Source organism: Jaculus jaculus, chromosome 5, assembly GCF_020740685.1.
Source record: "Jaculus jaculus isolate mJacJac1 chromosome 5, mJacJac1.mat.Y.cur, whole genome shotgun sequence".
NCBI classification, from domain to species: Eukaryota; Metazoa; Chordata; class Mammalia; order Rodentia; family Dipodidae; genus Jaculus; species Jaculus jaculus.
In genome coordinates, this window is record NC_059106.1 from 124,988,654 (window position 1) to 125,003,910 (window position 15,257).

The 15,257-nt window shown below is 36.7% G+C and overlaps 1 protein-coding gene across 1 annotated transcript in view; it reads left to right on the plus strand.

Moving 5' to 3' along the window:
• The window catches only part of Rock2 (Rho associated coiled-coil containing protein kinase 2), a 197,540-nt gene that overhangs the window by 140,681 nt on the left and 41,602 nt on the right, over positions 1-15,257 (plus strand). The window contains exons 6-9 of the mRNA XM_004665687.2: positions 8,363-8,507; positions 11,675-11,813; positions 13,988-14,079; positions 14,951-15,110. Of these exons, the coding sequence (XP_004665744.1) occupies positions 8,363-8,507; positions 11,675-11,813; positions 13,988-14,079; positions 14,951-15,110 (536 nt within the window). The remainder of the gene's footprint in view (positions 1-8,362; positions 8,508-11,674; positions 11,814-13,987; positions 14,080-14,950; positions 15,111-15,257) is intronic.

A 15,257-nucleotide genomic window follows, 5' to 3' on the forward strand; every position in this document is an offset into this window, starting at 1 on the left:
CTCTAGCAGCTACCATAGAGCTTTCCAGTACTATGAGAGCTGCTTGCCAGGAGGAAGCTAGTTGCCCTTTTGATTCTAGCATGGGTATTCCAAAGTCCTGTAACCACAGCCTGTGGTGTCTTAAGCAATAGTGTCTTACCTTTTAGCTCTGGCAGGTAGTCAAGTGTTTTGGCAATGGCCTACATTGTTGTGGGGACCTCATGGGGTATCCCCAGCCAACAGCTCACAGTTCTGGGCCTGAGATTTTCTGAACAGAATCTGTGGTTTTATGGTTAAACTATTCTAACTTGTGTCTGGACTCTCCACTCTCCCTTTAATATCTTGTAGGTGGTTATACCTTGTAGAATGCTAGTCAGAAGGAGAGTTTTTATGGAACTGATTCATATTGTCTTAACTTTTAATTTCCTTCCCACCTACCCTATCTCCTATCCCTCCAAGCCCCTTCTACCCCCTATATTCTGTTCCTCCCCTAACCTGTCGAGTGACTCCTCCTCCTCTCCCCTCTCCCTCATTCTTCTCTCTCCTGATCTCATTCAGGTTTTATGCTTACTGCCATTTGTACTTTCTCAATTGATCCCAGTTAGGAATCATAAATGAGAGAGCATATGTAGTGTTTGTCTTTCTATGCCTGCATGACCTTGCTTAGAATGATTTGCTTTCCAGTCCATGTATTTTTCTGAAATTTTCATTATTTCATTTTTCTTTAACACCAAGTAGAATTGCATTGTGTATATGTACCACATCTTCCTTATCCATTCATTAGTTGATGGGTATCTGGGATGATTTCACTTCCTCTTTTGAATAGAGCAGCAACAAACATGGCTGAGCAAGTATCTTTGTAGTAAAGAGTGGAGTTTTTAGGGTATATACCCAGGAGTGGTATATCTGGATCAAATGATAGATCTGTTTTCATCTTTCTCAGGAGTCTCCATACATTTCTATAGTGGTTCTACCAATTAACACTCCTACCAGCAGTGGATAAGGTCTCCTCTTTTCCCACATCCTCACCAACATTTGTTGCCATTTGATTTTTTGACGAATGCCATCCTGACTGGAGTGAGATGAAACTGATTTTTGTATTTCTCTGATAACTAAAGATGTTGAATACCTCTTTAAGTGTGTAAGGACCATTTGTATTTCTTCCTTTGAGAATTCTCTGTGCCCCGTTTTTTGATTGGGCATCTGATTTTGTTTTTTGCTTTTTGGTTTTTTGAAGTAGGGTTTCACTATAGTCCAGGCTGACCTGGAATTCACAATGTAGTCCAGGGTGGCCTTGAACTCAAGGTGATCCTCCTACCTCTGCCTCCCGAGTGCTGGGATTAAAAAAAAGGCAGGTGCCACCCCACTGGGTTTGTCTGATTTTTTTATTGTTGAATTTTTTGTAGATTCCAGATAATAGATCTTTCTCAGAGGTGAAGACTTTGTCCTATTCTGTGTGGTGTCTGTTGACCCTGTTGATGGTGTACTTGTCTGTACATAGCCTTTTAGTTTCATGAGGCTTCAGTGGTTGAGTGTTAACCTAATTTTCTGTACTGCTGGGGTCTTTCTGAGTTCAGGAAGTCTTTCTTTACACCTATATAATGGAGTGTTCTCCTTGCTTTTTCTTCTAGTTGCTTTAGAGTTTCAGGTCTCATATTGAGGTCCTTAATCCATTTAGAGTTGACTTTTGTTGAATATGTTATCTTTTCTTCAGTGTGTATTTTTGGCCCTTATGTCAAAGATCAGGTACTGTAATTGCTTGGATTTAGAGATGAGTCTTCTATTCTGTTGATCTGCATCTGCTTTTGCGCTAGTATCATGCTATTTTAGTTGCTATGTCTTTGTAGTATATCTTGAAATCAAGTGTGGTGATACCTCCAGAATTATTTCTTTTGCTTAGGTTATCTTTGGCTATCTAAGGGCTTCTGTTCTTCCATAGGAATTTTGAGACTACTTTTTCTATCTCTGTGAAGAATATTGCTGGTACTTTCATTGGAATTGCATTGAGTCCATATAACGCTTTTGGTAGGAGGGCCATTTTCACAATATTAATTCTTCCATTCCATGAGCATTGGAAAGTCTTTCCATCTTCTTGCATCCTCCTCAATTTCTTTCTTCAGTGTTTATTTTTTTTTTATGTGTGTGTTTTGTTTTTATTTGAGAGAGAGATTGAATGGGTGCACCAGGGCCTCTAGTCACTGCAAATGAACTCAAGATGCATGCTCCACCTTATGCATCTGGCTTAGGTGGGTCCTCAGGAATGGAACCTGGGTCCTTAGGCTTCAATGTTTTCATGTTGTATAGGACTTTCACTTCTTTGTTTAGGGATACTCCAAGGTATTTACTTATTTATGTACTTTGTGGCTATTGAAAATGGGCTACCATCACTTACCCCTTTCTCCATATGAATATTGTTTGTGTATAGGGAGGCTCCTGATTTTTGTGTATTAATTTTCTGTCCTGACACTTTACTGAAAGAATTTATCATCAGAAGTTTTTTGGTGGAGTCTTCTGAGTCACTTATATATAAAATCAAGTCATCTGCAAATAGGGCTAATTTGAGTTCTTCCTTAGTTTTGTTTGTTTGTTTCTTGGCTTTTCAAGGTAGGGTCTCACTTTAGCCGAGGCTGACCTGGAATTCACTATGTAGGCTGAGGCTAGCCTTGAACTCACAGTGATCTTCCTATTTCTGCCTCCCAAGTGCTGGGATTAAAGACATGTGCCAACATGCCCAGCTTTTGTATCCCTTGTCTTACTGCTTGACTTCAAGTACTATGTTAAAAAGCAATGCTGAGAGTGGGCACCCCTGTCTTATTCCAGACCTTCATGGGAATGCTCGAGTTTTTCCTCATTTAGTATTATATGGCCTTTAGGTGCATTATAAATAGCCTTTATTATCTTGAGATATAGTCCCTCCATCCCTAGACACCCCAGTGTTTTAATCATGAAGAGGTGGTGTTTTATCAAAGGCTTTTTCTACATCTGTTGGGATAATCATGTGATTCTTGTGTCTGTTTATGTAGTGAATTAACTTATTAATTTCTATATGTTGAACCATCCCTGCAATGAAACCTACTTGATTGAGATGGATAATCTGATGTGTTCTTAGATTCAGTTTGCAAGGATTTTATTGAGAATTTTTACATCTAAGTTCTTTAAGGATATCAGTCTATAATTTTCTGTTCTTGTGTCTCTGGTTTAGGTATTAAAGTAATGCTGAGTGCATAGACGGAGTTTGGAAGTATTCCCTCTTTTTCAGTTGTTCAAAGTAATTTTTAAAAAGAGGTTTTGGTTTTTGAATGAAAGCTTGGTAGAACACAGCAGTGATGCCATTTTGGCCAGGACTTTTTGTTGGGAGAATTTTAATTACTTTTTCAATTTTGCTAGAACTAATAGGTTTGTTTAGGTAGTTTATTTATTCTAGGTTTTGTTTTTGAAGGTACTATGAGTCAAGGAATTCATTTATTTCTTCCAAGTTTTACCCAGTTTTGTGGAGTACAGATTTTTGAAATATGCCCTGATAATTCTTAATATTTCATTGGTATTATTTGTGATGTCTACATTTTCATTTCTAATCTTGTTGATCTGAGTCTTCTCCTTTGTTCTTTAGATAAACTTGGCTGGGGGCTTACTAATTTTGTTTATTTTTTCAAAGAACCATCTCATTTCATCAGTTTTTTAAAATATGTTATTTATTTATTTATTTATTTATTTGAGAGTGAGAGATTGGCTGTGCCAGGACCTCCAGCCACTACAAACAAACTGCAGACACATGTGCTACCATATGTGTCTGGTTTATGTGGGTATTAGGGAATTGAACTTGGGTCTTTAGGCTTCACAGGCAAGTGCATTAACTGCTAAGCTATCACTACAGCCCCATTCCACCAGTTTTTTAAATGTTTTATTTATTTCTAATATACTAATTTCTGCTTTGATCTTGATACTGTATTTCTGTCTAGTATTTTTGGGCTTAGGCTGTTTTTATCTTTCCAGTGGCTTCAAATTGGTATTTAACTTACTTACTTGAGATCTTTCTGTTTTTGTAATGTAGGCATTTAGTGCTATAAACTTCCCTCTGAAAACTGCCTTCATTGTGTCTCATAAATTTTGTTATGTTGTATTTTCATTGTCATTGAGCTTGGTGGGTTTTTGGGGGGATTTTTTGTTGTTGTTGTTATTGTTGTTTTCAAGGTAGAGTCTTGGAGCCCCGCTGACTTGTTGATTCTCCTCAAAATTCTTTAGCCTTCTGTTGATCTCTCTCTCTTCTTAAGTATTTTTATTCACCTATTGTAACAGACAGCTTCAGGTTCGCTAAGCTGAACTTCCAGACCAGGGACAGCTATGGAGGAAGAGATTTATTGATGCTTACAGCTCCAGGGAAAGTTCCATCATGGCAGAAGAAGCTGGCCTGCCTTCACAGGTCCAAGCTAAGAGGGAAGCATAAGCCAAAAGCCACACAGCACAGCACACTTCAGGAACTCCAACTAGGCACACTTTGCATATCTTTAGATTGAAATCTGAAACCCACCACCCCCCCTTAAGATCTACCCAGTGACACTGCCTCTAGCCAGGTGGCTGCAGATGCAAACTACAAACTAATAAAAAACGAATATATTGGGGGCCATCTATTCAAACCACCACATCTACTTATTTATTTGCAAGCAGAGAGTCAGAGAGAATGGGCATGCCAGGGCCTCCAGGTGCATGCACTACTTTGTGTATCTGGCTTTACATGGGTACTGGGGAATTGAACTCCGGTCCTTAGGCTTTGCAGGCAAGTACCTTAACCACTAAGCCATCTGTCCAGCCCTGTTGAGTTTATTCTGTCTTAATTTTTTTTTTTTTTAATTTATGGAGGGGGAAGAAAGAGAATGTGTGCCACCTTCTACCTTGTATTCTGGCTTAATTGGGGAATTAAACATGGGTCCTTTGGTTTTGATGGCAGATGCCCTAACTAGTAAGGCATCTCTCAAACCCTGTTGATTTCTTTCTGATTGACTTTGATTTCATTAAGCCAATTATGAAATGTTTGCTGATTCTTTGGTTTCCTTCAGCCATTTATTGAGTTGTTCTTGTTGATTATCTTTTATTTCCTTCATCCATCTTTTGAATTCTCTTTGTCACATTCTTTCCAATTTATTGGCCCATCTTTTGACTTGTAATTTGAATTCTCTTTGCCCATTTTGTTCCATTTCCTTCAGCCAATCTTGGAGTTCTAATTTGATTACGCTCTGTCCAGTTTCTTCCCATTCAGCCAGGCATTTGTTCATAGTCTCATTAAGTTTGTTCAAAATGCTTGTCGAGATTTCATTTTGGGATACTGTGTGTTAGGTTTCCTCTAAGCTTTCACTGAAGGCTTCCATTGTACTAAGTAGTCTTGATGGCGATTCCTTTGCTTCGTGTGTTCTGTGTTATTTGTTTTGCATTGTAGTCTGCCCATCTTGAGGTTAGTTGTTTCACTGAGGCAATAGTAGTTCTTGTATAGCCTGCATTGTGTGGCTTGGTTAATTTTAAGGTCACAGCGGTTTTAGGATTGAAGACTATGCACTGGGTTGAGGTTCATGCACTTGTGCCTGAGGAGAGACTGTTTTGTGTGTGCCACCTCTGGGAAAATCTGGGTAAGACCTTGGTGTCCAAGTTGGATGCTGTTCTTCCAGTTCTATTCTCTGGCTTTTTGGAGTGAGATAGCTCTAGCTTCTCTTGGAAGATGGGGCTTGCAAGGTGGGTATGAGAAGTAGAATCTAATTTGTCGACTATTCTCTGCTTACCTTCCACTGGTTTGCTCCTCCTCGGCGGCAGCCACGTTAGAATGGCGTGTAGCCCTAGCACTCAAGCCCAATGCTCAGCCCCATCTCACAATGGAGTCCAGCCCTGTGCATAACTGAGCTTCCCCCTATTTATTCTCTCCCGGGCAGCCACTATAAAAACACAGTTATCACCTTTTAAGGCACATTTATACTAGTACTTTAAGCTTTTTGAAGATAGGGTTAAGATTTTTACCTATCAATATGTTAGTGATGTGGAATACCATTTAATTAGATCAAGACTATAATTTTACATGTACTAACCTTGTGTGAGTGACATCCGCTTTTAAAATATAGTTTCTTCTGAAAAAAAAAACTTATTTCCTTCAAAATCATAATTGGTATCTAGGAGGATAACTGAGACAATCCAGTGAAATAGCTTTGTGTAGCGGGAGGCAGACGAAACTACGATTCTGCACCCTTGTCGCTGTTGTTGAGGTGGTGCCCAGCTGCAGATTAGACTGCACCTGCTCTAGCAAGAGTCTAGCAAGTTAGAGCTGTGCCTCCGCTGAGATACAGATGCTCAGTTTTGATTTTGAATATAGATTTAAAGGGCTAAGGCCTTTGATTTTTTTTTTTTTTTCAAGGTAGTGTCTTGTTAGTCCAGACTGACCCAGAATTCACTATGTATGGTGATCCTCCTACCTCTGCCTCCTGAGTGCTGGGATTAAAAGCATGTACCACCATGCCCCGCTTGATAAATTTTTGATAAATTCATTTATAATTTTTCTTTTCTACCTTCCTAAGAAGCATATTGATCTTTTTTGGAGACCAACTCCTTGATTCTATTTGACCAATTATAAGTTTTCAATAAACTTCCATTTCATATTTTGTCATTGACAAAATGTATTTAATTAAATATATTTAAAATACATTTATTTATTTATTTATTTATTTATTTATTTATTTATTTGAGAGCGACAGACACAGAGAGAAAGACAGATAGAGGGAGAGAGTGAGAATGGGCGCGCCAGGGCTTCCAGCCTCTGCAAATGAACTCCAGACGCGTGCGCCCCCTTGTGCATCTGGCTAACGTGGGACCTGGGGAACCGAGCCTTGAACCAGGGTCCTTAGGCTTCACAGGCAAGCGCTTAACCGCTAAGCCATCTCTCCAGCCCTATTTAAAATACTTTTGAGGAACAAGGAACATTTTCAAATTATAGTGACTTCTGTTCTCTTTGTTATATGCTTATGGAAATAACATCATTGAGTTATTTCTGTCAAATTGAAGAAAAATAGAATACTGTTTTTGAAATTAATTTTTCATATTTAACATGTTTTTATAGCACTTAAATACGTTTTTAAAAATCATGTCCACAAAATGTTAGACCCCTTTTTCAAAGCAGTCATAATCTTAGGGCTTTTTGTTGCTATGTGATGCTGGGAATTGAACGTAGGGCCTTTCACATACTAGGCAAGCACTTCAACATTGAGCTATTCCCAGCCTTAATACCTAGTATGTTAATGTTTTTTGTAGCTTTCTTAAGAGAGATTTGGATGCCAAAATCTTTATTAGGCAGGTTAGTGGAAACAAAGGACATTTGAATTAATCTATACAATTATTGCAGGTTAGTTAGAGCTTAGGGTGAAGGAACATTATTTATAAAGCTCTGTCCCACTAGGATGATTTAACTTGGCAGCAGGCACTCTTATGTGTGTATACACACACACATTTTCCTAAGATGGTTCTTCCTAATTTGAAAAAGGCATGAGTTAGGTAGGGATTATTCTACGCCCGCTGAAACTAAAGACAGATAAAGATGTTTTTAATTACTTTGCCAAACATACTGATATCATAACTATATACTTAGGAATATGTAAAGCTATTTCAAGCTACATATTCCTAAATATTAGCTATTTTTAAATATGTGGCTTAGAAGCGTCACTTTCAAACCACTGAGATCTTTTAATTTAAGTGTTTAACCTATTTTCTCTTGTTGTTTTTGATTTTGAGGCAGGATCTCACTCTGTAGCCTAGGCTGTTCTTAAACCTGCAGTGATCATCTTACCTTAGCCTCCCAAGTGCTGGATTTATAGGCATGAGCCATCAGGCCCATCTTTATTTCTTTATTTTTCTCTCCAGAAAATAGGAACCTTTTCTTTATCCAACCTCCAGACCGAGGCCTTTTGTTATCTCAAGTGCTTCCGTTTACTTCAAATATGTCACAGCTTCTCATTTCCAATGATTCTTTTAATTTCCCCATACAGGCTGTCTTAAAACCACATTTTATGCCTCCCTTATAAATACAGTATAAAAAATAAGAATAAAAACCAAGAAAAGTTATTCATTTGCACAGTCTCTGGAGTTGACTGCCTTGTCCTTCTCTTATTGAAGAAGCTTCCTGTAGTTCATATACAAAACCCATACTTGGTTTTCCCAGTCCAGCCATTTTTATTCATTTCATGGTGCTCATATCTCCTGTATCCTGAACCCATGTCCACATTGAATGAAATTCTCTTGATAGTGACATGTGGTCATTGTATGTCTGATAATAAATGAGTGAATTGTGTCAATTTGTGTGTGTTTTCACACTGGTTTGGATATTTAGTTTTGTTTTTAATCTCTGCTGTTTACCCAGACTGGCATGGTGCATTGCGATACAGCAGTTGGAACACCTGATTACATATCACCTGAAGTTCTGAAATCACAAGGGGGTGATGGCTACTATGGGCGAGAATGTGATTGGTGGTCTGTAGGTGTCTTTCTTTTTGAAATGCTGGTGGGTAAGTAAACCTTTCTACTTGTACTTTCTTTCAAAACCCTTGTCTCGACACTTTAATTTGGTCAAGAAGTAGAGAATACAAAAAAAATTACCTGTGTCCTATAGAGGAATTGGAGTTTCTAGAAACTTCAAATTAGAATCTGATCTGAAACTGTTAAATTTCAATATGATTGAGAAGAAGTTCAACATGAAAGGAATTTAAAGTGTATTGGTTAGAAATATTTCTCTATAAGCCAGGCGTGCTGGTGCACACCTTTAATCCCAGCACTCGGGAGGCAGAGGTAGGTGGATCACTGTGAGTTCAAGGCTACTCTGAGATTACATAGTGAATTCCAGGTCAGCCTGGGCTAGAGTGAGACCCTACCTCAAAAAAAAAAAAAAAAAAAAAAAAATCTCTGTAAAACCTTTTTATCTTGAAACAGTGTCTCCTTATAGCAGCCAACAGTGACAGTGACCTCAAACTCTCAATCTCCTTGCCTTAGCCTCCAGTGTGCTAGGGTCATATGTATGTGCCTTCACTCCCTTTAAGGGAACAGTAGACCAAATTAATAGTTTCTGTGCACCTTCATTTTAAGATTTCTTACTATTTGTTATAATTATAAAGGCTTTAAAAATATTTGTTTCATTGGCAACAGAACTAAAGATAGTCTAGTTCGTGTAATTTTGTTAGGTGATTGACTATAAACTATTCCTTTTATTTGCTACTTATACATTTTTAGTTTGTAATTAAATGAAATGAGTCATAAAAATATAATTGTCCATTACATTGTCAAATGTAGTTTTACATTTTGGTTTCCATTTTAGAAAATTCAGAGGCAGATTTAAGGATTTGTTGTTTGAAAAGCTAAAGTAGCACTCTGAAGTTTCCCATTTCTAAGTACCAGGATCCCTCACAATATCAGAGTTATAGAACTTTCTTCTGGATCATGAAGCCAATGTCTGAATTCCCTAGCTTGGGGATGAATGGAAATGTGGTTCAGTCTGTTTTCCATGTCAAGTGTGATAAGGCTAAGAATTCCACAGGGAATGACTTCAGAGCTAAAAAATGATTTTTAAGATGACCCTAGAAGGAATTGGTAGTGTAAATTCTGTATATTGGAGTATGGTTATTGCTTAAACAAAAGTCAGAAGCTTTCAGAAAACCACAAACTTAAATAATTACTATGCCACATTTCTTCTAGCATAAATTATCTTCGCTTGATGATAATTCAGCATATGTAGCATTTAAAATCTTGCTGTACTTAGTCTCATATTAGGGTGTGACCTAGTTTTTTTTGTTTGTTTATTTGTTTTGTTTTTGTCTTTATCATGAGACTGACACCAAGTAACCTTACTTAAATGTTTGATCTTATATGTTTGGCTTTTGTTTTTAGGGATTTTACAAAATAAAGTACTTGGGGAAAGTAACGTGGCGTAGTTGAAGCGGCTATTTAAATTCTACTGCTGCTTTTAAGTTTAGAGCTGGAATATTTTGAATGGCAGTGGTTTGTAGTATTCTGAGTCTGCTGTGTTGCTTGCTCAGGTTGGTGACACTGTACTTCATTTAAAGGATTCCATTGCACTAGAAAAATGTTGAATTGAGTATTCCTTTGCATTCCCTTTGACTCAGACTACAAGTAGCTAGCTGCATATATCTTTTAAAGTTTGAGGTTAGTTAATTGAGGGAAATCTGGTGTGCACTAAAGTTACTTAGAGTATATATGTAGCAGGCCCTTTAACCTTTGTGACTACAAGTGGATACCAGCCAAAAGAGTACCTTCAAGCTCTACCTCTACACTTGCTCTAGTGTCTTGTTGTCATTGTCACTAGTAAGATGGAGCACTGCTAGCTATTTGTCATCTTGGGTAGGTCCAATATGGACTCTGTGGGCCCTACTCCCTCCCACATGAAGTAATCAAAGTGCTTAGAGCAGCACTACTCAATCTGCCATGATCAAAATGATTTATATCTGTGCCATGCACTGTGGTAGCCACTAGTCACACTGAACACTTGAAATGTGTCTAGTATATCTAACTAGGGAGCTGCACTTTTCATCTTATTAAATTTCAGTATAATTAATTGCCACATGTAGCTAGTGGCTGCTGTATATAGGAACACAGCAAGAGTCATTTCAAGATGCTGATTCAACTAGGGATTGTTCTTTTTCTTTCTTTTAATTTTTTTGTTTATTTGAGAGCGACAGAGAGAGGAAGAGAGAGAGAGAGAGAATGGGCATGCCAGGGCTTCTAGCCACTGTAAACGAACTCCAGATGCATGCTCCCCCTTGTGCATCTGGCTAACATGGGTCCTGGGGAATTGAGTCTCGAACCTGGGTCCTTAGGCTTTACAGGCAAATGCCTAACCGCTAAGCCATCTCTCCAGCCCCAGGGATTTTTCTTTGTTAAAAAATATTTGTTTATTTGAGAGAGAAAGAAAGAGGTAGAGAAAGAGAGAATGGGCATGCCAGGGCCTCTAGCCACTGCGAACAAACTCCAGATGCATGTACCCCTTTGTACATTTGGCTTATGTGGGTCCTGGAGAATCAAACAGGGATCCTTTTTTGGCTTTGCAAGCAAACACCTTAACCACTAAGCCATCTCTCCAGCCTGACCTAGAGATTTTTCTTTTTAATTGTTTAGTAAATTATTTCCCTCAGTCTTTTGTTTTTGTTTCTTTTGCTATTGCTTTTTTGTTTTGTTCCTTCTATAATACTGAGGATTGAATTTACAGCCTTATGCAGAATTGCCAAGCACTCTACCATTGAGCTGTATCCCCAGCTTAAATAATTTTTTTAAAGATTATAATGACACATGCCTGTAATCTTATCATTGTGGAGGTGGAGGCAGGAAGATCATAATTTGAAGGCCATCCTCAAAAAAAGAACAAATTAACCTGGGTGTGGAGGTAGAGGTAGGAGGATCGCCTTGAGTTTGAGACCACCCTGAGGGTGAATTCCAGCCAGAAAGAAAAAGAAAGAAAGAAAAGAAAAAAAGAAGAAGAAATTATGGAATTAACATTGCATTTAAGAGTAGAGAATCAATGTATTTTTTTTTTGTATGTCACTTTTTTTGACTATGATTCTTGGCACCTGGGCCATTTGATCTGCCATGCATGTGGACAGATTTAAATTGGTAAAAAAATATTTAATTTGAATTCCTTATTACAGTCACTGTTTTCTTAAATTTTTAGGGGATACTCCATTTTATGCAGATTCACTGGTAGGAACTTACAGCAAAATTATGGATCATAAAAATTCACTGTGTTTCCCTGAAGATGCCGAAATTACTAAGCATGCGAAGAATCTCATCTGTGCCTTCCTAACAGATAGGTAACATACATTGAGTTTCTTTATAGAAAAATCCCTTTGCTTTTAGATTTGTAGAAATGAAAACAGTTTATTTACATATGAACTCATTCTTGCATAAGATTCTGGTTTAACTAATTCTTACAGCTAAGCCTGGTGTTGGATTACCTTCATCATTTTTTGTATGCATACTAATTATAAGCTCACTATTGCTCTGCTCCTCATGTCCAAAAACAACACACACACACACACACACACACACTCACATACACACACCCCACAGAATTTAGTAAAATAAAACTTACATGACAGACATTTTACCCTCTTGTGGTATAAAAACTCAACAGTCTGTAATTTCAAAAACTGCTTGACATGGAAATGTCTTGTTCCCAATCCTATTTTATTTGCATTTGAGTATGAACAAATCTGGAAAATCTATAATTTTAAAAACAAATAGGTGAACAAAGATGTGAAAACCTGCTTCAAAAGGAGATGTTAGTGATTTGATTTTTCTTCTTTGGTTTGTCTGTCTCGTTCTTTTCCCTTGTCCTGCTTTATACTTGTGGTTTAAGTCATCCTAGCAAAAGACTAATACATACTAGAGGGTGGTCATATCCTATTCCAAAAATGACTCATTAGTTCGTGATCTTGGGGAAATTATTAATTTTTTGGTAAATAATTGATTGTCCGTAAAATAGGGTCTCAGATTATATAAATAGGAATATTTCTGGCTTTCACCTGCTACAATATCTCTGCAGACCTAATGGTTTATTATCTGGTAGCTGTGAGGACTGCAGTGATAATCCTCATGCATTCATATTTACATACTTTTGTAGGATAAAATCTGTAAAGCTAGAATTTTAGAATGAAGTGATTTTCACCCCCCAAAAAATTGATACCCAGAGAAGTTACATCATTATATGTTTTCACTAACAATGTGATTTTTCTCTCAAAATGAATGTCATAAATTTTTTTAATTGTCTATTGGAGGTAACAAAAGTTGTTTCATTTTCCATCATTAGAAAGGAAACTTGTATTTATCAGTCACTTACTGAAGCTTTAAATTTTGCTAATTATATGATGAAAATCAATATTGATAAGCTCAAAATATAACTTGAATAATGTTAATGGAGTTTGTGAGCATTGCATTATACAGTGTACAAGCCAGGCATGGTGGATCATGCCTATAATCCTAGGACTTGGGAGGCAGAGACAGGAAGATTCCTAGGAATTCAAGACCACCCAGCCTGAGCTTCAAAGTGAGACCTCTCTCCTTCCTTCAAGTAACCCACAGGGTATATAGCATATGCTATTAAAAGGAATACTGTTATGAATATTTTGCTGTAACAACTTATTGGGAGGGGTACAGACTAAGAAATGATTGATTATAGATAGTGAACAGCTGTTTTGACTTGCTTCTTCTCTCCTGCTTCTGTAAGTTCTTACTCTAGCCCAGGCTGACATGGAACTTACTCTGTAGTCCCTCCTAGCGATTCTCCTACCTCTGCCTCCTAAATGCTGGAATTAAAGGGGTATACCACCATGCCTGACAATAGCTGTTTTGAAAGTGACAATGTCATAATGCAGGCTACAGCATGTTCCTTCAGGTACATAGTGTTTCCCAATTGTATTAAACATAGCACCAAGAAGCACATCTGAAGCAGATGCTGTTTATTTTCATGAAGATTTAGTGGCTCAAAACCCAACATTCTTAATATTTTTCTTGTATTTTGAATCATTAAATGTAAGCATAAAAAGAGAATAGCATAGAAAGTATGGATAGCTGCAAAATTATATGTATTCTTTTTAAGAAGAATTTTTTTAATAAAAATTTTATTAGAGAAAGTTGAAGTAGTAAGTTAGATTTTTCTTAAGTCTTGAGGTTGGTGGGTCATGCAGTTTGGCTTGTACAGGAGAAAAATTTTATATAAAGGTCTCCTATGCTTTTGTTTGATGTTAAGTGCCAATGGAAATATATTTTATTTCCCACACATCATTGAGGTCTTTTTAATCTACCCAGAAATTAAACACTGTAAAATTGATTGCTTATTTTTGAAAAACATGTAAGCTGAAGTTTTCAACAAAAACATTTCAGTTGTTTTGTGGTTCTTATTTTAAGTAAACTGTTAAGAGTTAATGTTTTTGCTTTTTTCATAGTTTATTTTTTATAATACAATTTTTTTAACTGCATTGTTTAGGGAGGTACGACTTGGGAGAAATGGGGTAGAAGAAATCAAACAGCATCCTTTCTTTAAGAATGATCAGTGGAATTGGGATAACATAAGAGAGAGTAAGTCAATAAATCTACTTCCATTCCATCATATTTTAAGTCTCATAAACTAATTTTCAGCTTCTACAATAATAGGCATGTTTGATACCACATAGGCTAACTCATTTTTAAGTTGAGAAATTTTTTAAAAATTACTTTCCTATAACAAAATTGTAACTAAATATTTTATGACTATCTGACAAAACTAGTATGTATTTTTAATTTTTTTATTTACTTAAGAGAGAGAGAATGGGTGCAACAGGGCCTCTTGCCACTGTAAATAACTCCAAAATGCATGCACCTCTTTCATGGATCTGGCTTTATATGGGTGGCAGGGGTCGGGGGTAGTTAGACAGCAAATGCCTTTAACCACTAGGCAGCCTCCCCAACCCCTGGGAACATTTCCCAATTATTTTGTGATAAACATGATACATTGTGTACTTTGCCAAGTCAATTTTTATGGATCTCAATAATTTTTAGAATGGGGAGAATATAAGCCAGTACTTTTGAGTGACTTGAATTGACAAATCAATATTTCTTATGGAGACAGTACTCTGGTGAATTTTAACTTTATCTTTTTTCACAAATGACATTGATTCATTTTAAAGGTAAGAAACATTTTCCATGTAAAGATGTACAAAAGTGAGAATCCTACCCAGTCAATCTATTATTGATACTGGTAATTTTAGCACCTATCATTATGTACCTTTCCTTCTTTGATATATTAGTTTAAAACTTATAAAATTTTAATTCTGTGAAATGGAAAAATGGAAGCTTAAGTTTCTAAAATTGTATCCAATAAAATAGTCTTAATTATAAAATAGAGTTGGTTTGTCTTTTATGTTTTGGTTATGAATAAAATCACTCAGTTCTTTTTTTTTTTTTTTAATAGCGGCTGCTCCAGTAGTGCCTGAACTCAGCAGTGATATAGACAGCAGCAATTTTGATGACATTGAAGATGATAAAGGAGATGTAGAAACTTTTCCAATTCCTAAAGCTTTTGTGGGAAACCAGCTGCCTTTTATAGGATTTACCTACTTTAGAGAAAATTTGTATGTGATTTGTTTATTAAATTTTACTGTTTTCATAGCTTAGCCATAAGGTATCTCATTTTGAGATTGAATAACTGAAGATGAAATGTTAATTTGTTTTAAACTTTTTGGTTTTTGAAAATGTACTATCTGACCTTTTGTTGTTTT